Here is a 27,953-nt window from a genome sequence, read left to right as displayed (position 1 = left end):
GAGTAAAAATAGAGAATAAGCAAACAGTAGGAACAGAATTCTTTAGAATTGGACCAACATTAACTTAGTGCATTCTGGAAGAATTAAATTTACCCTTTACCTTTTGATGAGCTGGACTTTCCAATAACTGTTGTTTTAATTTAACTTCTTTCTCTGTTATCTCTCTCATTTTAAGATTTACCTAAAGTAGAAGAGAAAGGCATTAAAAAGGTAATTGCTGTCCTGCACAGGTCTCAGTATCTCCACAATTATCACCCAGAGACATCCACTTCACCTGATTTGCCTCTGACTCCTAGACGTAGGTATTGTTTAAGCCAGTTACACGGATTCCACATGATCCACAAAGTCCACCTGCCACCATCAGGAAAGCACCTGCCACCACCCCCAGACACACCCCCCCACGCCCACCCCAATGCCAGTGCAGTGCCCCCCCCACCCGCCACTGCGGGACAGAGTCACTACCTCTTGGTAGTGGTGACTCACCAAACTAATAAGCTTCTCCAACACCAACAGCAAATGCCACTTACAAAACAGTCTGGTTGGGACACCTCACTAAAGAGCCTAACTTGTGACAGAATAGGTCACAAAAAAATCCCTGACCATACAAAATCATACCAAATAAAATTTAATCATAAAAGTTTAACTATACACTCCTTAAAAATACAACTTCTTAGAAATTTAAGTATTCTCTCCTGTAATTATTAACTCAATATCAAAACTGCAATTATAAAATATGGAGAAAAACACACAGCAGTGCTTCAGGGGATGTGGTAGAAACCATTAAACGAAAAGGCACGGAGCTGAATGCTTCATCATCAAATGATACAGACACAAGAGAGTCAACCATATGTATCAAATCAGAAGAACAAAAAAGTGTTTTTAAAACTAAAAAATAGAAGAAAAAATCAATATAGATAATGTCAAATTCAATCAGTGAGAAGGTAGAAAAAATGATATTTAATCCACAACCAAGTTTTGTATGCATGATTAAGAGTCCTTGGCAAAGGACGAGTGTGGCAGCTCATACTTATAATCCCAGCTACTCGGAAGGCTGAGACATGAGGATCACTTGAGCCCAAAAACTGGAGGCCAGCCTGGGCAACACAGCAAGACCCTGTCTCCTTATTTAAAAAAAAAAAAAAAAAAAAAAAAAAGGTTCTTTGGAAAATCTAATCAAGAAGATGAATGCTAATACAATACATAACATAAAACAGTCATATTTTTGGAGAAAGTAAAAAAAGCACTGCATAAAAACACATTCTTCTTAAAATGTAAATTAATCTGAAATTTTTAGTGAAACATTTCAAAAAAATATATAATTACAAATTACCAAAAAAAAAAAAAAAATCAAGAAGACTAGACATGGTAAACCAAACATCTGCTTGTCACTCTGATCCCTATAAAAATCACACGGAAAACAGAATTTAAACGCTGAAAATGCACAGGACAAAGCAAGGGAAAGCTGCACAGAACAGAGCCAGCGCGGCTCCAGTGCTGGGGACGAGGTGCAGGCAGGGCCTGCAAACACCCCAGATGCCTCCCAGCCTCAGAGCAGAGACGAGGCTGCGAGCTCAACACGGGTTCAAAGTCAGTGTCTAAAGCAGCGGGAGCAAGAGCTGTCAGCCCAGCTCCCTCACCCCAGAGGCACCCCAGCAGCACACAGAATGGAGCTGTATTTCCATCTGAAAGAAAATTCTGTCAATCTAGAATTTTATATCCAGCCCTATCTTTGGAAAATGAAAGCAAAAGAATGTCTTTTTCAGAAAAGCAAAAGCTGAGAGACTTCAGTAGAACTGCCTGTAAAAAATGCTAAAAGAAGTTGTTTAGGCTGAAGGAAACCATACAGATGGAAAATAATTTTATCAAATCTCTACTCTATAGTGCAACTTCTTTTGTGTTCTGTGACCACAAGGTCAGCAGGCACAGAGCACCTCTCTTGTGCACCAAATGACAACAGTGACCGCGGGACATGTACCTGTGCAGCTGAGTTACAAGCTGAACCACTAACGAACCACTTATTCACATTTGCAAACATATTAAGACATCATTTCAAAACCAAAGAAGTGTTGTGTTTTTTTAAATGAATGCCTGTCACTTAAGGAAACCTACTTGTTTCCAGTAGTAAAATTCGAATTTCAGAAAAAATTTAAATTTTGGAAAACTTGTTTCTGCCACCAAAAGCTGGGTAACTTCCTAACATGTAAAGGCTTTTCTGATGAGATTGGTGATATTAATGAATATAAGTTTTGATGCTGTATCATGAGATGTGACAACATTTGGAAGATCAACATATCTCAGTGAAACAATTTTCCAAATGACCAATGTATGAAGCTGCAAAACCCTGCATGGGTAAAAGGTCCATGAAAGCTCACTGATCTAGTACCCAGAATCTATAAAAGACAAAAAAAAGACAATCCAATTTTTAAATGGGCAAAGGGTATGAATAAATATTCCTCCAAAGAAGATATACAGCCAGGCACGGTGGATCACACCTGTAATCCCAGCACTTTGCGAGGCGAAGCAGGCGGATCACATGAGCTCAAGAGTTCGAGACCAGCCTGGGCAACATGATGAAGTCCCATTTCTACAAAAATTAGCCAGGCATGGTGGCAAATATCTGGAATCCCAGCTACTTGGGTGGCTGAGGCAGGAGAATCACTTGAGCCCAGGAGGTCAAGGCTGCAGTGAGCCTGTTCATACAGAGTAAGACCCTGTCTCAAAAAAAAAAAAAAATACATATATATATATATATATATATATATATATATATATTTACACACACACACACACAAATGGTCCATGAGCCAAAGAGGCTCATTAGGGAAATGCAAATCAAAACCACAATGAGATGCCACTTCATACCCTCTTGGATAGCTATTTTAAAAAAAAAAAAAAAAAAAAAAAAGGACCAGGTGTGGTAGTTCACGCCTGTAATCTCAGCACTTTGGGAGGCCAAGGCAGGTGGATTTCTTTAAGTCAGGAGTTTGAGACCAGTCAGGCAAACATGGTGAAACTCTGTATCTACTAAAACTACAAAAATTAGCCAGGCGTGATGGCAGGCGCCTGTAATTCCAGCTACTTGAGAGGCTGAGGCAGAAGAATCACTTGAACCTAGGAAGCAGAAGTTGCAGTGAGCCAAGATCGCCCCCACTGCACTCCAGCCTGGGAGACAGAGCAAGAGTCCGTCTCAAAAAAAAAAAAAAAAAAAGCCAGAAAATAACAAATGTTAGCAAGGATGGTTAGCAAGGTTGGGGAAAACCGGAACCCTCAGATGCAGCTGGAGGGAATGTCAAATGGCACAGCTGCTGTGGAGGACAGTCTGGAAGCTCCTCAAAAAGCTAAACACAGAATTAACACATGACCCAGAAATTCTACCCCAGGTACATATCCAAGAAAAATGAAAACATATATTCACACAGGAAACTTGTGCACGAATAGCAGCATTATCCACAACAGCGAAGACACAGAAACACCACAAATGCCCACGAACTGATGCACGAGCAAACAAAATGAGGTATAAGCACACAGTGGAATGTTACTCAGACATAAAGAGGAATGAAACACTGGCACTGCTGCAACATGGATGAACCCTGGAAACATGCTTCATGAAAGTTGTCAGGCACTAAAAATCACATACTGTATGATAACATTCATAAAAACTGTCCAGACTGAGCAAACACCCAGATACAGAGCAGATGGTAGTTGCCAGGGGCTGAGGAGGGAATTAGGCCTGGCTGCTAATAGGTACATAGAGTTTTTTTGGAGTGATAAAAATGTTCTGTTGGGAGACCAAGGGCAGATCATAAGGTCAGGTGTTCGAGACCAGCCTGGCCAATATGGTGAAACCCTGTCTCTACTAAAAATACAAAATTTAGCCAGGCGTGGTAGCAGGCACCTGTAATCCTAGCTACTTGGGAGGCTGAGGCAGCAGAATCGTTTGAACCTGGGAGGCAGAGGCTTCAGTGAGTCAAGATCATGCCAATGCACTTCAGCCTGGGAAACAGAGTGAGACTCCATCTCAAAAAAAAAAAAAAGTTCTGGAATTAGCCAGTGATGATGACTCTAAAGCTGATATGTTTTGGCTGTGTCTCCATTCAAATCTTAGATCTCAAACAGTAATCCCCATAATTCCCACATGTTGAGGGAGGAACGAGATGGGAGTTGACTAGATCATGGGGAAGTTTTCCCCATGTTGTTCTCGTGATAGTGAGTGAGGGCTCATGAGATCCGACAGTTTATAAGACAGTTTTCCCTTTTCTTACTCGCTCTCTCATGCCTGCCGCCATGTAAGACATGCCTCTTTCCCCTTCCATCATGATTGTAAGTTTCCTGAGGAATACCCAGTCATGTGAAACTGAGTCAACTCAACCTCTTTTCTTTATAAATTACCCAGTCTTGGGCAGTTTGTTAAGCAGTGTGAAAAGAGACTAATACAACAGCCTGATGGATATATTAAAAACCACTGACTAGGCTAGGCACAGTGGCTCACATCTGTAATCCCAGCACTTTGGGAGGCCGAGGCGGGTGGATTATTTGAGGCCAAGATATCAAGACAATCCTGGTCAACATGGCAAAACCCAGCCTCTACAAAAAATTTAAAAACTATCCAGGCACAGTAGCACACACTTGTAATCCCAGTTACTCAGGAGGCTAAGGCAGGAGAATCCTTTGAACCCAGAAGGCAGAGGTGGCAGTGAGCCAAGGTCGTGCCACTGCACTGCAGCCTAGGTGATAGGGCCAGAGTCTGTCTCTCCAAAAAAAAAAAAAAAATCCACTGACTAGTACACTTTAACAACAGTGAAGTTTATGGCAAACATTGATAGATTAAAACTTTCTTTAGAAGTTCAGCAGTATGCACTGGCTCACACCTGTAATCCCAGCACTTTGGGAGGCCTAGGCAGAAAGCTTGCTTAAAGCCAGGTGTTTGAGAAGAACAGCCTAGCCAACACAGCAAGACCCCATCTCTACAAAAAAAAAAAAAAAAGGTAAGTTATCTGAGGTCCACAGCAATTTTTAAGAGTACAAAGAGGTCCTGACACCAAAACGTGTGAAACTCTTGATGTATGCAAAGGAATTCGGAACAAAAATGAAAATTATGTGGACTTTTGTTCTCACTTTTTAAATACTTGATATATATATATATCTTACTGCGTTTTAGGTTTTGGGGTACATATAAAGAACATGCAAGATTGTTGCATAGGTACATACATGGCAATGTTGTTTGCTGCCTTCCTCCCCAACACCTATATATGGCATTTCTCCCCAATTTTTAAATACTTTAAATGATAAAGGAAAGCCAAAACAGCACAGCTGAGGTTGCAGTAAAATGAATGACAACAGTGACACAAAGGTCAGTGAGGAAAAGGTGTGTCTTCTGCTATTTGTGCATCACTCTGACTTGCAGGCAGCCTGTGATGGTCTAAAGATGCAGAAGTAACCCTAAAGCAGCCCCTTACGAAATGCTGGAGGATAAAAGGGAGTACTAAAAAATATCCAAAATAAGCCTTAAAAGAGGGAAAAAAAAGAAAGGAGATAAACAGAAACAAACTAGATGGTAAAACCAAACCTTATGGATAATCACATTAAATGCAATTGGTCTAAATACTCCAACAATAAGGCAGAGATTGTCAGATGAATAAAAAAGCAAGAGCAACTATAGGGCATCTACAAGGAATTCACTTTAAAGGGAAAGACAACAAGAGGTTACAAGTGAAAGGAATGAAACAGATTCACCGTGCAGCCACTACTCACAAGCACTCTTGAATAGCCACATCCACATTAAAGGAAGCAGACTTTTGGGGCAAGGATTATCACCAGTGACAAAAAGAGAAAGACACCTCGTAATAACAGAAGGGTTAATTCATCAATTAATATCCAAAACTTGGACATGTGTAAACGTTTAACAGACTTTGAAAATACACAAGCAGCAAGTGACAGAACCAAAAGATGGGTTACAAGCATATGGCTCAGGACTGCCATTCTCTTTTCAGATCAACCTACTAATAGGACCAAAGACAGGAAAACACCGAAGGAAGGAGACACGAACACCACCAACAACCAATCTCAACCAACACTGAAAACATTCTACCTTCAAACAGCAGAATACATATTCTTTTTTTTTTTTTTTTGAGACAGAGTCTTGCTCTGTCGCCCAGGCTGGAGTGCAGTGGTGCAATCTCGGCACACTACAACCTCTGCCTCCCAAGTTCAAGCAATTATCTGCCTCAGCCTCCCAGACAGCTGGGATTACAAGTACCCACCACCATGCCTGGCTAATTTTTTTGGTATTTTTAGTAGAGACAAGGTTTCACCATCTTGGCCAGGCTGGTCTTGAACTTCTAACTTTGTGATCTACCGACCTCAGCATCGTAAAGTGCTGGGATTACAGGCATCAGCCACCACGCCCAGCCAGAATACATATTCTTTTCAAATGTATATTAAACATTCTGCAACATAAGGTACATGGCAGACCCTAAGTCCCAATGAATTTAGAAGGATGAAAATCACACAGAGTATGTTCCCTGGCAACAGAATTAAACCAGAAATCACAACACAAAAAGCTATCTAGAACCTCTCTTTAAGTATTTAGAAATTAAGCATCTGACTTCCAGATAACAAAGTGATAAAACAAGAATCCACAGGGGAAACAAAATATTTTAAAGAGTGACTAAAAACACACCTACAAAAACATATAATGCACAGCTAAAGTGTTGCTTAGCGAGGAATCGACAGCTTTAAATGCCTATCTTAAAAATGAAAAAAGGCTTTAATTGCTAACTCCTCCCCTTCAAAAACTAGGTAAGGAGAATAAATTAAACCTAAAATAAATACGTAATAATAATAAAGGTAAAAGGAAATTAAGTATTAAATAAAAACTAAAAGCAGATTTTTTAGAAGATTAATAAAGTTGATAAATCAAACTAATCAAGGGAAAGAAAAATAAAAGAAATTGCCAACATCGGGAAACAAATAGGACATTATCACTACAGATCGCAGGTATATTAAAAGGAAAATAAAGAAATACAAACCTTATGCCAATAAATTCAATTACTTAAAATTGACAAATACCTTAAAAGTCATAAATTACCAAAGGTGACACAATGCTAAATGGAAAATTTATTACTATATGTATATTAAAGAAATTAAATGCATAATTAAAATCTTCTCACTAAGAAAACTCCAGTCCCATATTGCTTTATCAGTGAATTTAATAATTTCCTTTTACCTTATTAATACTTCCCAACTCACTTTTTGAGCCCAACATTACCATGACACCAAAACAACAGAAATACATAAGAAAAAAAAACTACAGACCAGTATCTGCCAAGAACATTGACACAAAAATCATCAACAGTATATTAGCAAATCGAATCCATCGATATATAAAACAAATAATAAACACAACCAACTTGTATTTGTCCTGGGAATGGAAGGACTGGTTCAACATTTGAAAATCAATTAACTTAATTCATCGTATCGACAGACTAAAAAGGAAAGCCATATAATCATCTCAATAAATACAGAAAAAGCACCTGACAAAATTCACTATGTATTCATGAAAAAAATACCCTAAGCAAACTTAGAATAGAAGGGAACTCCTGGCCAGGTGTCAGAGGCTGAAGCAGGTGGATCCTTCGAGCTCAGGAGTTCAAGACCAGCCTGGGCAACATGGCAAAATCCCTCTACGAAAATTACAAATTTTTTTTAAAAAATTAGCTATGCATGGTGGTGTGTGCCTGTAGTCCTAGCTACTCAGGAGGCAGAGGCAGGAGGATTGCTTGAGCCCAGGAGGACTAAGCTACAGTGAGCTATGATGGTACCACTGTGCTCCAGCCTGGTCCACAGAGTGAGACCCCATCTCAAAAAAAGGGGGGTGGGGCACAGGGGCACAGAATTCCTAATAAAGGGCACCTATGAAAAAAATTTACAACCGACATTCATCATTTCAATGGTTAAAACAGTAAATGTTTATTCCCTAAGATTAAGTATAAGCAAAAATGTCTTCCTTCACCAATTCTATTCAATATTCTATCAGAGGTCCTAAACAGTGCAATAATCAAAAACAAAATTATAATTTAAAAAGAGCATACATAGTAATACAAATGACTTTAGACACAGACAACATGATCTTCTACATAGAAAATCTTAAGGAATTTCCTCAATGCCACCAGAATAAGTAAGTTTAGCAAGGTCACAAAATATAAAGTCAATATACAAATTATTAATCACATTTCTACAGACTAGTAACTGGAAAACAAAATTAGGAGAACATCATTTATAATAGAATCCAAAACACAAAAGATACAGAATAAAGTTAAACTACATACAAAACCTAACCCTGAAAAACTATAAAACATGGCTGAGAAACGCTGTGAAGCCGTTAAGTCTACACAAAATAAAGAGATACAGCATGTCTGTGGGCTGGAATATGCAATATTAATTCCCCCTGAAGTCATCTAGCTTCAACATATTCCCAATCAAAATCCCAGTCAGTGTTCTTATAGAAACTGACAAGCCGATTCTAAAATTCAGGGTAGGCATGCAAAGGACCTACAATAGTGAAAACTTTTTTTTTTTTTTTTTTTTCCAAAATGGAATTTCACTCTTGTCTCTCAGGCTGGAGTACACAGGCATGATCTCGGCTCACTGCAACCTCCGCGTCCCAGGTTCAAGTGATTCTCCTGTCTCAGCCTCCCAAATAGCTGGGATATAGGCATGCACCACCATGCCTATCTAATTTTTTATATTTTAAGTAGAGATGAGGTTTCACCATGCTGGGCAGGCTGGTCTCAAAACCTGACCTCAAGTGACCCATCTGCCTTGGCCTCCCAAAGTGCTGGAATTACAGGCATGAGTCATCACGCCCGGACGAAAACAATTATTTTTTAATACAAAGGATATGGCGGGAAGACTTAACATTGTCCAATTTCAAGTATTGCTATAAACCAGACACAAAAATCAGTGGAACAGAACAGAATCCAGAAACAGACTCACATACACTAAATTTCAACAAAGCTGTCAAAGTAATTCAATCAGGAAAGGAAAGGCTTTTCTATAAATGGCTTCAGAACTGCTCCCTATATGAAGAATAAAATGAACTGCCACCCTTCCCTCACATCATTCATAAAAATGAACTCAAAGAGGGTCACAGAGGCAAATGTAACAGCTAAAACAATAAAACTTCCAGAAGAAAGCACAGGAGAAACCCCTCACAACCTCGGAGTAGGTCAAGATTTCTTCCTAAGGCACAAAAGGACAAACCATAAAAGGAAGCAGTGATAAACTGGGCTACAAAGAAAACTTTAAAAGCCTTTGCTTTTTTTTTTTGAAACATAGTCTTGCTCTGTCACCCAGACTGAAGTGCAGTGGTGTGATCTCAGCTCACTGCAACCTCCACTTCCCAGGTTCAAGTGATTCTCCTGCCTCAGCCTCCTGAGTAGCTGGGATTACAGGCGCCTACCACCATGCCTGGCTGATTTTTGTATTTTTAGTAGAGATGGGGTTTCACCAGTTTTGGCCAGGCTGGTCTTGAATTACTGATCTCAGGCGATCTGCCTGCCCTTGGCCTCCCAAAGTGCTGTGATTACAGGCATGAGCCATCACACCCAGCCAAACTTTGCTTTTTGACAGACACTTTTTGTTAAGAAAAGAAAGAGGTAGCCAACCTGGGAGAAGATCTTCACGATATACACATCTGACAAGGCACTTGATTCCCAAATCTATTTCTAAAAACTCTTGTAACTTGATAGGACAACACAATTAAAAATTGGGCAAAATATCTGAAAAAGCACCTCACGAAAGAATATAGACAAGCATCTTTACCCGTTAGGAAAACGTGCATTAAAACGACAATGAGAAACAGTTACACATCCACTCAAATGGCTAACGCAGAAAGACGGACTATAATAAGTGTTGACAAAAGTACAGAGCAACTGGAACTCTATCTTGCTAGTGGGAGTTCTAACGGTACACTCACTGGAAAATATTTTGGCAGTTTATTCTAAAGACTGAACTTACACAGACTTATATTAAGTTACATAAACTTATCACATGACCCAGCAATCCTACCTCTACATTTTACAAGAAATAAAACTACGGCCAGGTGCGGTAGCTCACGCCTATGATCCCAGCACTTTGGGAAGCCGAGATGGGTGGATCATCTGAGGTTAGGAGTTCAAGACTACCCCTGGCCTACATGGTAAAATCCCTTCTCTACTAAAAATATAAAAATCCGCCAGGCATGGTGGCAGGCGTCTGTAATCTCAGCTACTCGGAAGGCTGAGGCAGGAGAATCGCTTGAACCCCAGAGATAAAGGTTGAAGTGAGTTGAGACCACACCACTACCCTCTCGGTGACACAGTGAGACTATGTCTTAAAAAAAAAAAAGAAAGAAAAGAAAAGAAAAATAAATCTGTAAACAAATGTCCCTCGTAGCTTTATTCAAAATAGGCAAAAACTGAAAACACCCAAGTGTCCATCAACAGACGGAGAGAGAAATGAAGTACAGTATATTCACACGATGGACTCTACCGAGCAGCCATAGAACTTCTGACAGATGCAATGTCATGGGTCAATCTCAAAAACATTTTGTTCACCAAAAGAAGCCAAACTGAGGAAGAGCACATACCACACAACTTTACTTTTATCAAAACCTGGAAAAAAAAAAAAAAAAGCAAAACTAATTCACAGTGAAGAAAGCCAAAGAGTGAAGATTAACTGTAAAGGATCATGAAAGAGCTTTCTTAGGGAGATGGAAACATTACCTTGATTGTGGTAAATGCTAAACAAATGAATGCTTATCAAAACTCACGGGAAAAGATCCACTGACTTCATATAAAATATATCTCAGCAGAAAAGTCAAAAACAGGCCAGGAGCGGTGGCTCACACCTGAAATCTCACCATTTTGGGAGGCCAAGGCAGGAGAACTGCTTGAGCCCAATAGTTCAAAACTAGTCTAGGGAATGTAGCAAGACCCCCGTTCACTACAAATAATTTTTTTTTAATCAACCAGGCATGGTGGTGCATGCATGTAGTCCCAGCTACTCAGAAGGCTGGCGTGGGAGAATCGCTTGAGCCTGGGATGTCAGGCTGCAGTAAGCCTCGATAACACAACTGCATTCTAGTCTGGGCCACAGAACGAGACTCTGTCTCCAAAAGAAAAAGACAACAACTGGCTGGGCATCAGTAAAAAATAAAAAGAGCCCCAGCAAGGTGGTTCATGGTGAAACTTCAGAGGACCCAGGGAGAAGAACCTGAGTGAGATCATGCGGGTCACACACAGGACGGGGAACCCACATGCTGGCAGATTCTTCAGCCTGGAAGAGAGAAGAAAGCTAGGCAACCCCTCTAGGCTGGGGAAAGTGCTTCCATCTAGCTACGCAATCACCAAGGCAAGGTGGAGGAAGACTCCTGCAGAAGCTGTCTCAGAAATGGTCTCGGATATGCACAGCGCCAGCCTTTCCTCAGACCAGGAGGAGGCGGGTGAGCAGTCTAGAGCAGAGGTGAAGGGAGGAAAGTCCCAGAAGCAGACACGCAGGTGGCCAGGGCAGCAACCATACAAGCAGGGGCAGGCCACAGTCCCAGCGTGATGCCACAGAAGAGGAGGAACGCAGAATGTGAGCATTCCCCCACACACCTGCTGCATGGGACGACACAGCAAACCCGAGGGAGGGACCCAGATGTGGGTGTGAAAAGCTGAAATCTGCCCTCAAATGCCTGCACAGCAGGCATCTTGGAAACATGGTATGTATGCCCAAAGGGAATTCAGACCTTATATATCAAAGAATTGATGCCAGAGGAAAAAACTTCCCCTTATGGAAATGATACCAAGAGCCCAAAGCTTGTTAAGCATGCAGCAATTTCCAGTGGGGAGAAAACTCACCTGTATAGCAAAAGCTTTGGGGCACAGCTTGAAGCCAGTGAAGCATCTGAAAACCCACACTGGAGAGGGCCAAGAAACACAGCAAGGGTGAGAGGGGCTGCTAGGGGAGCTCAAGCTTCCTACACACCTGACCATTCACACCAACCAAAAGGTGCTTTGGAAGCATTCAGTTGGCATCGCATCCTGCATCAAGGACTCACCCCGGGAGAAAGTCACATAAGGAGAAACCACTAACGTAAGGAACTTAAATTCATACGGAAATGCCAGGAAAACAGTAAAACATGGAAAACACCGAATACAAATACAAATAACGCATGAGAAAAAAAGAAAAGATCATGAAAACTAAAGCAAGTATTAACTCCAGGAAAAGCAAAAGCATGGTACAAGGAAAGGAACGTGAGCTGTGAAAATGGATGCCTGTCCACAGGAACATCAAGTCTGATCGTGAATGTGCCCAAAGTTGTCAACGCAACCACGGGGAAATGAGAAGGATGGGGAGTGGAGGGTCATGGGAACTCCATCTGTCACAATCCTAAGTCAGTAGATCGTGTCTACAACCAATGAGTCGGGAGCCAGAAACAGTGCATGTCTTTAAAATATGGAGGTAGAAACGAGAATAGCAAAATGATGCCTGTGGGCTACAAGGAGGCCACTTTCTATTTATCTGCAGAGTCCACACACACGGAGGCCAACAGCGGCCTGGGAAATCATTTATAAATGCACAGCAAATATGAGAAGTGGGGCCAAGCAGGGGAAAAAGAAACATACCCTCCACCAAAAGAAATATAGGCAAAGATAACAATGATTCACCAGACAAAGAGGGTAAAGAGTCACACAGATGCTCTATCTTCTAAACTGCAACTGTACCAAGAATTAAGTTTTTCTGTCTTTACCATAGAAAAAGACACTATTTTCACCTTTCAAATTGGCAAGTAATTTTTAATAATGACCAAGATTGGGAAGACATGGGAAAAGACACCTACACAGACTAATAGAAAGGAAAATATTACAATCTTTAGGATCAGATTTGGCCAAAAAATAAAACAAAAAAACAAAAAAAAAGTCCTTAACTATCAACAACCTTTCCCCTCGCAGGAATGTGGTCTGAAGGAAATCATCGTGGCTGCACAGAGACCACTGCATAGACTGAGAGACCACCTGACCTCCAGCAACACCGAGATCCCAGAGGGGCCACGGGGAGTCACTGGAGCAGCTGCCATCAGTATCTGACCAATGGGCAGAAACTCACTGCACAGTACCTACCAAGTAGAAATGTGACTGATAAGTTGCAGGCCTATTTAACACATATGAATAAAGAAAAACTATCAGAGAATGTGAACCATTTTCACAGATGAGATGATGGGTAACTGAGGCTGTGAGATAATGGGTAACTGAGGAAAAATCAACAAAAGATACTAAATAAAAGCTCAAATTTGACTTCTGATCACAGGAAGCTTCTGCTAGGATTACAGGAATGCTCAGGCTCCTGTGGAAATGGGCACTAGTACTGAACACCATTTTTCACAGAATTCTTGCAAGCACTTCCCACATGCAAGCTCTCAGGTGAAAGACAGGGGCGAGTGAGACATGGCGCTCACCACAGGGAGGAGTCCTCCTGGACAGGTAGAGTAGGGCAGAGATGGCACTGGCTGGCACCCAAGTCTGAACTAGGGCTCAGAGGCTCCAGTGAGTCCTAGAAAACCCTGTGGCTTTCTGTCCCTACCTGGACGCAGGGTAAGGAAATGTACGGAGTCTGCCCATCCACCCGGTTCCCCAATCCCAAGCCTGGATAGGAAAACAGCTAAAGAGCTGGGCAACTGTCTTAGAAAAAGTCAAAGCACAAAACCCTGCCAACTCCTGACAAAGACCCGCTTGTCACAGTGATGGAGGGGCCTTCCAGGGAGCCAGCAGATGGAGCACCAGCCTGACTCTGTGTATGCAAGCTAGATCATCAGTAACTCCAAAGAGCTATCCTGTGTAAGCTTCTTATTCAGGTCCACCAATCCAGCCTCACACGGGGCCACACAATCTCCTAGTTCCTTTGCTGCGTTAATGCACAAATCTAAACACCTTTTTGTAAATCAGGATGCTTACTAACCAAAGGCTCTAGCAAGGTAAGCCTATAAATAATCAGACACTATTAAAAATAACATTCTTTACATATACTGTATTAAAAATTACACTATGAGCTTCTAAATGTAAAAGGAGAAAACAGCATTTGGGAAGATGCCATTTTTTTTCCTTTTTTTTTTTTGCATACAGATGCGCATATGATGAAAATAAAAAGAAATTATTCACTGGCTGGGTGTGGTGGCTCATTCCTGTAATCCCGGCACTTTAGGAGCCCAAGGAGGGAGGACTGCTTAAGCCCAAGAGTTCAAGACAAGCCTGGGCAACATAGCGAGACTTCGTCTCTACTAAAAATAAAAAAAATTTTTTTTTAATTAGCCAAGTATGGTAGCATGTGCCTGTGATCCCAGCTACTCAGGAGGCTAAAGCAGGAGGATTACTTGGAGCCTGGGAGGTCAAGACTGCCGTGAACCATGACTGTGCCACTGTACTCCAGCCTGGAGGACAGAGTGAAACCCCGTCTCAAAAAAATAAAAAATTTAAAAAGGCACTTAAAGCATCGATATGTGCTGCATTTTCAAATATAAATTCATCACCCTCTGCTCTCAGCCTGTGGGAGCAATGCCTGTTGGCTCTGCTTCTAACTACAGCAGACACATTTCTGGACACAAAATATGACTCACCCCAAATGAAGGGCTGGGTCTCAGCATGACAAAGTGTGCTGTTCTCAAGCGAAAAGGGGACCGGCCACAGAGGCAGAGTCACATGCTGCATCTAGGCAGGGCACTCACCTTGTTGATCCAGAACACCATGGCATCCTCGAGGTCGTATGGAAGTTCTTTCGAGGCACTGAACGTTGAGAAGCGCTTGACACTGGCCACCACCTTCTCAATGCTGATCATCTCCACGGTGTAGGCCATCATCAGGGCATCCACCATCGCCATGTGGGCACTCTAGGGGCAGAGGCAGCAGCTGAAACCCCTCAAACCCACCCCTCTTACCAGGTTCTGATACAGGGAACCTGTTCATACTCAGAATTCAGGCCTAATTTCTTCATTCCTCATCCTTTCTGTCTCAAGAGACCTGCCCTCCCCATCACCATCACTATTTAAAGCCTGGCATTTCTGGCCAACGAGCCTCAGGTCCATCAGGAACCAGGAGTCCATCCTCAGGCAGGCAGGCCAGCCCTGCAGCCTGTGGTGCACTGTCTCGCACTGTCATTTCTTATTTCCTCAGCAGCCCTGTGGGACTCCCGGGAAAGGCGGTACTACTCCTCCTACATCATGGCTGCGGGAAGGCAGAGACAGGAGACCTGCCCCAGGCCAACTACCCACCCAAAGGGCTGTGGCTCCTCGTCCAGAGCTGTGCCTGCTACAGCTGCACTGTGACTCAGTGCAGCTTCCTCAGACAACACAAGTAACACTCTCTTCACCCACCGCATGGCACCCACAGTCTGGGCAGTGCCATGGGAATCACCAAAGGCAGTCAGGAGGCACTGAGAATGGCCCTGACCCAGAATGCTCTGGAAAAGGCACATCAGTAGCAAGCCTTTAGAGAAAGATGAGGGTGGGATACTTGGGGGAGAAAAAGGCAGACAGTTATTTTAGCAGAAACTATGCATGAAACAACCTAACAGAATGGGCACAACAATTAGATTTCTCATCATCTGTAAAAAGTTTGCCTCAAATATTAACAGGCCTCACTCCAATCAGCATTCAGAGAGCATTCCCAATGAGAAACAGAGCTTAGTGGAAGCCCTCTTTTCCCCATTCTCCACAACAGTCATGTGCTTTAAAAGAGACGCAGTTTCCTAAGGATCGCCAGTGTGTAACAGCTCGGATCTCCACCACCTCACTGCACACCATGTTCACATGATCCATGCCAGGTGCGCCACACGAGAGCCCATGGCTCCAGAGCCTGGCCCCTGGGGCCAGCCACCACAGACCACTCACCATCTTTATGGGTGCGCGACTGAGGTCGGACTCTGTCACGGGGGTGTCATCGCTCTCCATCACATAGATCCCTTTCCGGGACAGGGCCTGGATGACAGACTGGTGTCCCTGTAAGGCGGCCACCTGGTCCCCTTTCAGGATGAGGCTGCAGACACGGCAGTACAGTTCGCTGGACAGGAGAAGCTTGATAACAGGCGGCTTAATGTGCTCCTGCTCATACTGGTCCACGTAGAAAGGATCTCTGAGGTCCTCAGGGATGTTATCTAAGACAGGGAGGGGAGGACCAGGTGAGCGTGTCACACAAAACTCAAACACGTCCTGAGCAGCACCAGGGCAGGGGCACACATGGGAGCCCCTTCCAGTGCAACCCTAGACAAAAAGCACAACCAATAAAAGGCGCATGGCTGGGTGCAGTGGCGCACAACTGTAGTCCCAGCACTTTGGGAGGCTGAGGCAGGAGGATCGATTGAGGCCGAGTTCAAGGCTGCAGTGAACTATGACTGTGCCACTGTACTCCAACCTGGGCAACACAGTGAGACCAAGTCTCAAAAAATTAATTGATTGATTGATTAAATGGGCAACTAACAACATGAAAAGGCTCTAGGCTCTTCAATAATTCTGTCACCTTCTGTACTGACGAAGGCAACTATAGCATCTCAGATTACTACTATGTCAACACAGACAACTCAAATCATTTTGTGACCTCTACCACTGTGACCTCAAAGGATGACTGTCCTAACAGCAGTAAGAGGGTAGGCATGGAAGCCTTGAGAGTTTGACTGGGGCTGCGGGGAAACCAGCATAGGCTAGGACTGTGCAGTGCCTGGCGACACCAGCAGAGAGGGCATGTGAGCACGGTGGGCATCAGCCTGGGGAGGGAGCCCAGTGTCCTCTTTCTGACATGAAAACAGGAGGTGACGACAGAGGCTCAACACCCATGGTCTTTACAGAAGAGGGAGCCAGGCAGGTGTGGTGCCACTGTAACCATGACAACAACACAGCAGTGGCAATCAGCCTTTATCCATTTTTGGACCAGGCAGCATCAAACTCTTGACATGAACCATTTTATCTAATCTTGCATTGCGGTTCTGTCAAATGAGGACTACCATCCCCACATTACAAACAAGAAACTGACGTACAAAGAAAGTAAGTAACCTGCCCAAGGCCACAGGAGGCAGAGACCAGCCTGAACCCACACGATCTGACACCTCCGGCTGCAACACACACTGCCTCCCATTCAAACAGCACCAGGAGCAACATACACATGGGATACCAAATGTGTCACAGCTGGCCTCACCCACTTTTCTAGCCCTGCCGCTGTGCTCCTCACACTGTCTCAAAATGTCAACGGCTGTCCGACCGAAGACAGAGGATGAGGGGCGTCTCGGCAGTCAGACGCATTTGGGAAACACAGAACTCCCAGGCCTTTAACACGCTCCATGCCCAAAGCTCTGGAGGAGGTGCAGACAGGAGCACTCCCACCTCCAGAAAAGTTTAAAAAGGACTAAACTTTTAGTTTAGTCTCCACAGAACAGCTCACGAAGAAACCCCACCAACACCTAGCGTTGAGACAACCGGTAGCACTGGAGATGTTCACAGGGACACTATCAAACCTTGTGCTCGGAGCCAAGCTCTCCTAAGCTCTACCCCAGGGGAAGAACGAGCTATGGCGACGGTTCCTCACAGCAGCCTTCTCTCTCTCTCTGTTGGCATCTCTTCTGGCTTCCTTCACTATTTTCCTGAGCCCTGAGTCACTTCACTATGGCCCCATGGAATCTGGTCATTTTCCCATAATCTGAGCACCTCACAACTGGTTTATTTCTAAACGGCAGCAGCCATCATTCACACAGCACTTTTGTTTTTAAAAAAGCCCCACTGGACACAATGATTAGGTCACCATGGCAACCCGGGGGTGGCCAGGGCTCCAGCTCTGGAAGGCTGGCTTAACAGACATTAACAGACTCAAATCCTATACTTGCTGACCACACCGGGTAGCCAGCCCCCTATTCTGAAATCACCTGAAGTTCTGAAATACAACAGAGCACAGCAGTAACCCAAGGAACAGGCATCAAGACCAAGCACAGCAAGAAGACTTCTGCTTTCCTCATGAACTGCTCAAGGAAAGCTGAGGTGTGCACAGAGTCACCCCACACATACCAGACTGAGATATCCCAGGAAACAAGAGCATGGTGGCCAGAGACAGACAGGGGGCCTACAGGCTGTACACCCGTGGACATAGAGGGAAGTCAGGGGAGGGCACTGAGCAAGGGATCCCATAACCTGACCAGGTTCGCACCGGCACCGGGGGAAAGATTCGACAGTCACTCTCAGCCTTCCTCTTACTCAACTGACCACAGCAGCAGCCCACCAAGTCAGGGCTCCTGGCCTCTGTCCTCCCATCTCACTGCCTGCTCCATCTCCTATGCCAGCTGCCCCTCACTTCTCCAAATATTGAAAGGGACACTTCCTATCTCACTCCTCCCAGGTGACCTAATTCACTCTCATGGCTGGAAATGTCACAGACTCACAGTAATCTCCAGATGTACATTTCTGGCCCTGGTCACTTTCCTGAACTGCCTACCTGACATCTCCATGTAGATGTCTGGGGGTACCTTGACCCTAATCGACCTGGCCCAAGCCACCCTCTCCTCCCATTGGGACAACTGCGATGCAGTCCCCCTAGGGGCAGAAACTGTCACAGCTGAGGAGAAAGGCCCCTGGGGACCCCCCCCAGGGTGATGGCTCTGTGCAGAGGGAGTGATGGGACAGGCACGTAAGGCGTGGGGTGGCCTTAGATGGAAGCAGGGTAAGCCCCAGGAAGAATGGCGGAGCGCACACCACAGATGCAGAAACCTGGCCAGCCAGGCTGGAAAAAGCAACCATGGCTCTGATTTAAGTTTCTCTTTTGCAATCTACCAAGTAGAAACATTTCTCATAGAGTAGCCCACTTTTAAAATTAATATAAAGTGATTCATGTAATCACCTTTTTGAATCATATGTGAATGTGAATAACACAACTAATTCACATCAGTTTCAGATGCAGGAAAATGAAAGTTAAGGGAAAATGATGCACTTACTAAAGATACAAGCTTCAGACAGTAGTGAAGTCCTCATCACTGTGGGACTCCTTCCCATCTGACCCAAGAAGACCCTGGCTAGAGCCTGCACTGCGTCTGACAGTGGCCACGCTCCTCCATGGCCGTCCCATGGCAGTGCTGCCCTCAGGCACTGAACACTGAACTCAGGCCATGAGTAGCCAGCGTCAATAAAGTCAACTACTGCAAGAGCTGTATGTGCACAGTCCTAAAACCTTTAATGTTCTATCAAAATCAATAGCTACTAAAAAAAAAAAAAAAAAAAACTTTGTAATGCCTTCAATGTATTTCTAGTAGTTTTGTTTTGTTTTGTTTTTTTCGTTTTTTCTACAAACTAGTAAGACTGTTAGAATTATTAATACACATTCATTCAACAATTATTAAGTACCCATGTTAGTCCGAAAATGTGCAAAAATGTCAGGGAGTAAAACAGGTTCTCAGGTTAAGACTCGTAAGACAACTGAAAAGTCAACAGGTAATTTCTATACAATGCAGAGGGTGTCACACAGGGTGAGCGCTGGGGACTGGGGTGCAGGAGACACCAGCCTGCACTGAGGGTTGGACAGTGGGACATGCAGATGGAAAAGTTTCTGAAGGGAAGAAAGCAGCTAGTGGGGCCCATGGTAGAGGACAGAGAGAGGAAAACATGACAATGACCCTGTTAAGAGAATGTTAGCAAATGACAGCGGTTCAGAACTGCACAGGAGAGGCAAACAGGATGTTCATTCATTCGCTCAGCAGGTTCTTATGCACCTGAGGTACGCCTGCACTAGGAGGAACTGGACACGGGAGCGAGACAGGCTTAGACGGGCACACAAGGAATGGAATGAGACCACGTCAAGTAAGGCAGTCAGAGAAGCCAGAGGACAAAGAGACTCTATGTACTAGAGCTCCCTGTAAGCAAAATGGAGGAGGATGAGCCTGAACCCAGGAGGCTGCTGTGGTCACCACCAGGAGAGATAATGGAAGTGGACACAGGCAAGCCGCCAACCAGCCCTGGGAAGGTGCGCCACCACCCCGGAGGCGTGAGCAGCAGGCCTGTGCCTGATGCAATATGGCAAAGACACCAAACTTAGAATTCTTGCCAGTCTGGCGCAGGATAGTCCCTTTTCCTAATACAGGAAACCAGCAGCGTGGAGAAGGAGGGCAGTCAGGGACCCACGGGGAGCTTTCCAATGCGGAGGTGTAGAGACTGGAGGTGCAAGAGTAAAGGGACCAGCTAGAGACGTGGTGTGGAACCCATTACATATACACAGCCATCAGTGCCCAGGGAACCAGTCATCCAGAGAAAGCCGGGTGCGGTGGGAGCAGAAGCTGTTCAAGGCAATCTGAGGACAGCAAGCCCACAGGACAGGTATCAGGAGAGAAGCCAAGGAAACAGACAAGTGAGCAGAGGGCAGGGCAGGACACGAACATGGTGCTAACAAGGCCAGAGGAGGCGAAGGTTTCAAAGAGGGAGCGAGCACCAAGGAAGGCAGAGAAGGATGCATGCACGAAGACCACAGAAGACCGCAGAGCCGGCCAGACTCAGCTGGCAGACGGGAAGAGCGTTCTGAGGACTGGCTAAGAGACGGCCGCAGGCACAGAAGTAAGGAAGTGAGGACAATGGGAACTATGCCGCTGCTCTGAGGGAGAAGTGTGGTCAAAAAAGATGTGTGTTTTAAGGACTAGAGAAATGTTGATGAGAGAAAACCCAATCGATGTCAGAGGCTGAAGACGAGGGCTGCTCCTGAGGAAGGAGGCCCTTCGGGAGGTGGAGGGGAGGGACACAGGGCCCAGCTGGGGCAATCTTTCACTGCATCAGGGTACAGACACAAGGAAGGGGTGGGCGGCCCATCAGCATCTGCGGTGTGTCTGTGTGAAGCAGGAGGCAGGGGCGTCTGTGAGTAGGAGGGCCCAGCCTGGAGGAAGTGAGGAGAAGTATGGCAACAGGGGGGCAGAGTGAAGGTCAAACAAGGACACGGCGGGGCAGGGGCCCATGAGACTGGAGACAGAGTCAGCTACGGCACCATCAGTGTGGCGGCACTGTCACTCCTCAGACTGCTACGTCAGTAGCCATGAGCACCGCATGTGCAGTGGCTGCAGGCCTCGGCAGGGGCCCCACAGAAAGGCCCTGGGAAGGGGTCAGAAGACTCTGAGCAGTCTGCAGTGGAAGTGGGGTCAACACTAAGTGCAGGAGGAACTCAGAGGGGTGGCAGCTGGCAGTGAGCAGCAGTCAGAGCACTGGGGTCTCCCAAGGGCAGGGTCCAGCACAGCCACCTGGCCCAGAGTCCCAGCTCGGCCTCTTACTAGGCGTCTCTGAACCTTGGTCGCTACCTGTCTGTTACAAACAATGGAAGGGTCCATCTCCTGCCCTGTGCCTGCTGAGCCTAAGCTCCATGGATGCACACAGGAGTCTCAGCAGTTATTCCTTCTGTTGCTATTATTATGATGAGGATGGAAGGGCGGGCGAGGAAGCAGCCATGTGTCAACTGCAGCCCTCCCGTAGCACCTGCGCAGGGCTGAGGTTGGGAGGAGGCATCCACGCCAACCACCAGCTCTTCCATGGTGGCACAAGGCAGAGACCCCTCTGGCAGGTGCCACAGCTGTGGTCACTGCCCAACCTAAAGCCAGCTACTTGCACAGCCTCCAACTCAGTCCCAGAAAAAGAGACTAAGCCACTGCAGTGCCAGGCACAGCCCCGAGATGCAAAGGACAGTGAATCTCTGCCCTGCTGCTCATCTGAGCCACTTGGGAGCCAAGACCAACTAACCTAGAATGTCCCTGTGGGCGGCCTGGCTATCAGCATTTGACATTCAGTGAGAGTCACCTCTGCAGAGGCCCCAAACGCAGCTGTGAAAGTCTCCACCTGGAAGACGTGGATACTCTTCCTGTTCAGACATAAAGAGCTAATAGAAATAATTCCAACTCGAGGTAAAAGCGGCCAGCAGTCTCCTAATTCTAAACCACTACATCCCATGCCCCAGCTCCATCCCGGAGACGCCAGACACAGGGTAAGAAAAGCTGATGTGATGGCTCCCACAGGGCCAAATCCACCTGACCCCACCAGGGATCACCAGTAACAAACCGCACCTCAGCAGCAAAGCACAGCCCGGCTGTGCCACGGCAGTCACAGGTATAGACTCAGCTTCCAGCCAGAAGGCAAGGAAGGAAGGCCCCTGAGAACCCTCAAGGGGGAAAAGGGTTCCAAAACTGGGGCTGGACGGAGAGACCCTGGAAACCTGTGTCACCTCCTGGCTGCTCTCGACAAGCACTGTGAGAACCACAGCCCACAGCCCCACCAGGGCAGCAGGACAAATACCCAAAACAAAATGCACACTCAACTCAACCCCCAGAAGGCGGGCCGCGGCCTGTGGTCTCAAGGTAACTGGGTGGACTACCTGGTAGAATAAACCAAAATCAACATCCTTCAGGCTTCCAACAGGACCCATTGCCTCCAAATACAATATTCTAAATAAACGCTCCACACACAACCCAAAGCTCCTTAACAAAAAAGAAAGACCCCCAGGAAAACCTGCAACTCCCAGGAGAAAAGGCGACCAACAGATGCCGACCTGACCCTTCCAAGGTTGGGACCGCAGACAAGAATTCAAATCAACCATGGAACAATGCTCCAAGAAGCACAAACAGAAGCCCGAAGGAAACGAAAACACTCCCAGAAACTCAGAGAACTCCCAGGAAAGACAAGCCCCAGGGTGGAGAAAGACCAAGCCCACAGCAGAGTCCACATGCTGGTGAGGAAAGGCTGTAGGGGCCACGGAGTCCACCTGCCCGCAGCCGCCCTGGACCATCTCATGAGTGCAGTGACGGTGACCCCACTGGGCCGGCAGGCAGACACTAAGGGGCAACCGTCGTAGCCTCTCCTCCTCCTTCCCAAGCTCTTCTGAGAGGCCACGGGAGGGCAAGGGATGGGAAGAGCAGAGCACAAACTATAAGGCCAGAGGCCCTGCACCTAACGCCCAGCCATCCTCATTCATACCTCAGAAACCCAGCAGGAGGGGCACTGGCACCAGGCCCTGTCCCCGTAAGCTCCCACCCTCAGCTCACTCCCCCAAGCTCATGAAGAAATCTCAAGGCCCCCAAAGTGCACAGCCACTGCAACCGAAACACAAACCACACAGCCTGAGCCTGGAAAGGGAGTACAGAGCACAAGTGAGCGAAGGAGCAGGGAGGCCCCTGGGCGGGGTGGGAGGGAGCCTCCTTCCAGGCTCGCTGGATCTCGCCTAGGCCAGCAAGCCCCGTGGCAGACACGGCAGAGCAGTGCACACAGCTCACACCCACAGAGGCTCCGCACATACAACCCCCAACCACAGAGGCTCTGCACACACAACTCACACCTGCAGGACCCTCCCTCCACACACACAGCTCACACCCATAGCCTCCACATAATCCATACCTGCGGGAGGCTCCACACACACAACTCACACCCACAGAGGCTCCACAAACACAATCCATACCTGCAGGGAACTCCACACACACAACTCACACCCACAGAGGCTCCACACACACAATCCACACCTGCGGGAAACTCCACACACACAACTCACACACACAGCTCACACCCATAGCCTCCACACACAATCCATACCTGCGGGAGGCTCCACACACACAACTCACACACACAGCGGCACCACACACACACACACACACACACACACACACACACACAGCTCTGCACACACTCCAGACCTGCGAGAGGCTCCACACACACAGCGCACACCCAGAGGCTGCACACACACAACCCACACCTGCGGGAGACTACACACACACAGGCTCCACACACATCTCACACCCACAGAGGCTCCACACACACCACTCACACCCACAGAGGCTCGACAAACACAATCCATACCTGCAGGAAACTCCACACACAAAACTCACACACACAGAGGCTCCACACACATCTCACACCCACAGAGGCTCCAGACACACAACTCACACACACAGAGGCTCCACACACACAGCGCACAGAGGCTCTGCACACACAATCCACACCTGTGGGAGGCTCTGGCCAGCCAACCGGGTGGTGAGGAATTGCCAGGGCAAGTTCAGGGACAAGACACAATCCAGAGAACCCGCCCGGGGCAGCGCTTTCCCCAAGGGCATCTGGGACTAGCTGTCCCTGCCAGGAGAGGTGGTAACAATGGCAGGCTGGGTTTCTGGCACCACACCTTTTCTAAGGACAAAATCCGGACTCTAGGGCCTGCCCAATGGCGCCTACCATACACTCTAGGTAGGAAACCTGAAGGGCTGCCCCCAGGCACAGGAGCAAACTTGAAGCAGCCCAGCCTCAGGGAGACTAAAACATGGCCTCTGTGTGTGAGTTGTGTGTGTGGAGCCTCTGTGGGTGTGAGCTGGGTGTGGAGGCTGTGTGGGTGTGAGCTGGGTGTGTGGAGTCTCCTGCAGGTGTGGAGTGTGTGTGGCGCCTCTGTATGTGTGAGTTGCGGTGTGTGAGGCCTCCCGCAGGTGTGGACCGTATGTGTGAAGCACCTCCACCAGGGCCTAGGGTAGGGCGACCAGATCTGTTCCTGTCTCCAAGGGACTGCTGAAAACACTTCCCGTGGGAAGATATGATATCTTAGGCCTCAGATTATTTCCAAAATCTTTCACATACAGTGGTCAGATAAGCAAAATGACAAGACATCATGAGCAAAAGCCAGCAGAAACAACAACAGAAGCAGGCTCCCAGACTTCCGAGGCCTACCAAGATGAAGTGAGTCCAGGACAGCCCCTCTCCCGCTGACTACAGCTAACCCCAAAACCTAAAATGCAATTTAAACAACAACAACAACAACAACAACAACTTGCTTTCACTTTACGGCCCCGCCCTGAATTCTTTCCTTCGTGAGATCCAAGAACCCTCTCCTGGGGTCTGGATTGGGACCCCTTTCCCATAACAATTAAAAAAAAAAAAAAAAAAAAAACTACCTAAAGACTCTAGCAAGTCAGCCACAGCAGGCACACCAGGGAGGAGGACACATTCTGAAGGAGGAGTTCTAAACAGGGGACTCCTCAGGTGTGTCTTCCTTTGCTGTCCTGGCTAGACCCGAGGGCAGCCCCAGTCACAGTACCGGGCAGCAGGCACAGCCAGCCAGGCTCTGAGACAAACACCGTCTTTCTCTGGCCAGAGGACCAGGAGAAGGGGCTCCTAGAAGCTGGAGGGGAAATCCTGAGGGCTCCCACTTCTCTCTCCTGGCCTGACCAGGCCGGTCACAGTCACAGAGCTGTGTAGTGACAGCATAGCAGCAGAAACACCCCCACCTTTCTGGGCAGAGGCTGAGGAAGAAGGGTTCCTGGGAGCCAGAAAGCGTGGAGGGAATCCACAGAAGGAGACTTGGAGAGGGAGCTCCAGAGACGCGCAGGAGCCCGCACGGTCCGGGCCCGCTCCTGAGCTGTGGGTGCCTCGGGCAGGCCGGGGCCCAGAGGCAAAGGCTGTGAGAGCCAAAGCAACACTGCAGCCACCACCCGTGACGGCAGCACAGACTCCTGAGCTGAACCCAACGGGGTTTACTGCAACCCAGCTGCAACGCAAAATCAACATTATCCAAAGAACATTAACAGGACCCAGAAACCAGTCTCACAGCACGATGTTCAACATGTCCAGAGCCCAATCCATAATTATTCAACAAAGAACCCAGAAAATGTGACCAATCGTCAAGTGAAAAGACAAGCAACAGAGGCCAACCCCAAAATGACCCAGATGTTAGTTATCAAAGACTTTAAAGCAGCTATTATAAGTTCCATGAGGTAAAGCTACACACTCTTAAAATACATGAGAAGACAGAAGTTCTCAGCAGAGAAATTAAAAACTAGAACGAAAATTTCAGAACTAAAAAGTACAACAACGTAAAATTCATGGATGGCTCCTTCCCATCTTGCAAGATGGTGGGTGAAGAAGCTGAGAGGCCGAATACTAAAGAGAAGAAACCCAAAGCCAAGAAGGCTGATGCTGGTGGCAAGGTGAACAAGGGTAAGCTCAAGGCTAAATAGCCCAGGAAGGGGAAGGCCCACTGCAGCCGCAATCCTGTCCTTGTCAGAGGAGGCAAGTATTCTCGAATCTACATATTCCAGAAAGGCCATGTAAAAGAGAAAGTACTCAGCCACTAAATACAAGGTTGAAAAGAAAAAGGAGAAGGTTCTTTCAACTGTGACAAAACCAGTTGGCGGTGACAGGAACGGCAGTCCCTGGGTGGCTAAACTTGGCAAAATGTCTAGCTATCATCCTACTGAAGATGTACCTCGAAAGCTGTTGAGCCACGGCAAAAAGCCCTTCAGTCAGCACGTGAGCAAACTGCGAGCCAGCATCACCCCTGGGACACTCTGACCATCCTCAGTGGACCCAAGGGGGCAAGAGGGCTGTTTTCCTGAAGCAGCTGGCTAATAGGTTGTTACTTGTGACTCCGCCTCTGGTCCTCGATCGAATTCCTCTACAAAGAACACACCAGAAATCGGTCATTGACACCTCAACCAAATTGATTATCAGCAATGCAAAAATCCCAAAACATCTTACTGATGCTTACTTCAAGCAGCCGCAGCTGCAGAAGCCCAGACACCGGGAAGGTGAGATCTTTAACACAGGAAGAGAGAAATATGAGATCACAAAGCAGCGCAAGATTGATCAGAAAGCAAAAATCAAAGCTATTCCTCAGCTCCTGGGCTACCTGCGATCTGTGTTTGCCCTGACAAATGGAATATATCCTCACAATTTGGTGTTCTAAATGTCTTAAGAACCTAATTAAATAGCAGACTACAAAAAAAAAACATTCACTGGATGGGCTCAACAGAAGAATGGCAATGACAGAGGAAGTCAGTGAATCTGAAAGCAGATCAACAAAAACAATCCAATCGGAAGAACAGATAGAAGAAACTGAAGTGATACAATGACAAGTCTTCAAGGAGTATGAGACACCATCAAAAGTTCCAACACTTAAGTAGAGAAAAGATTGGTGCCAAAAAGTATATGAATAAATATGATCCAAATCTGGTGAAAGACACCAATTTACTGGCTCAAGAAGCCTAGAAAACCACAAACAGAATAAACTCAAAGAAAACCATGTGCAGACACTTCATAAGAAACTGCTAAAAACCAAACGTGACGACACAGGCCCACAACACCCTACAACTTAAGGTACCACCCATAGACTTTAAGTTACCATGCTTCAAACAATTGAAATTTTTCGCAGAAAAGTGGAAATTACAAAAAATCGAAAGAAGAAAAAAGAATTTGACAGATTAGAAAAAGAACAAAATAGGCTGGGTGTGGGGGCTCACACCTGAATCCCAGCACTTTGGAAAGCTAAGGTAAGCGGACCATTTGAGCCCAGGAGACCAGCCTGGGCAACACAGCAAGACCAGATCTCTATAAGTAAATTTTTCAAAAGAACAAATCAGAAATTCTAGGCTAGGCACGCACAATAGCTCACATCTATAATCTCAAAACTTTGAGAGGCCAACGTAGGAGGATTGTTTTGAGTTCAGGAGTTTGAGACTAGCCTAGGCAACACAGTGAGACCCTATCTCTACAAAAAAGTTTTTAAAATTAGGTGGGCAAAGCAGAACCTGCCTATTGTCTCTGCCCCTCAGGAAGCCGAGGTTAGAGGATCACTTGAGCCCAGGATTTCTACAGTGAGACATGACTGTGCCACTGCACTTCAGCCTGGGAGACAGAATGAGATCTGGTTCAAAGAAGAAAAGGGGGGTGGGGGAGAAAGGGAGGGGAAGAGAGAAAAGGAGTAGAGGAGAGAAAGGGAGGGAGGTTAAGAAAGGGAGGGGGGGAAGGAGGGGGGAAGAGAGGAGGGAGGGGGAGAGGAGGGCAGAGGAGGAAGAGGTTCGGGGAAGAAGAGAAGAGGAGAGGGGAGGCGAGAAAAAAGAAAAGGAAAATAGAAGAAACAAAGATTACAGAACACAAAAACATATTAAATTTAACTTTATATAATGGACCAATGAACAGCCAA

General features: G+C 46.3%; 1 protein-coding gene across 3 annotated transcripts in view; it reads right to left on the bottom strand.

Annotated features, from left to right (window-relative positions):
• CAMSAP1 (calmodulin regulated spectrin associated protein 1) overlaps positions 1–27,953 on the bottom strand; it is a 96,720-nt gene that overhangs the window by 51,442 nt on the left and 17,325 nt on the right. For 2 of the 3 annotated variants that reach the window (XM_039461352.2, XM_039461351.2), the window contains 3 exons: positions 15,905–16,167; positions 14,744–14,905; positions 101–181 (listed from right to left, as the gene is read on the bottom strand). In XM_039461352.2, coding sequence (XP_039317286.2) covers positions 101–181; positions 14,744–14,905; positions 15,905–16,167 — 506 coding nt within the window. Of the gene's footprint in view, positions 1–100; positions 182–14,743; positions 14,906–15,904; positions 16,168–27,953 lie in introns of those variants that run through there. The other variant, XM_074394512.1, reaches the window with a different exon arrangement.

This window comes from Saimiri boliviensis, chromosome 2 (genome assembly GCF_048565385.1).
Source record: "Saimiri boliviensis isolate mSaiBol1 chromosome 2, mSaiBol1.pri, whole genome shotgun sequence".
Lineage (NCBI taxonomy): Eukaryota > Metazoa > Chordata > Mammalia > Primates > Cebidae > Saimiri > Saimiri boliviensis.
Note: the sequence above shows the minus strand (reverse complement) of the source record. Positions and strands in the feature narration are given on the sequence as shown.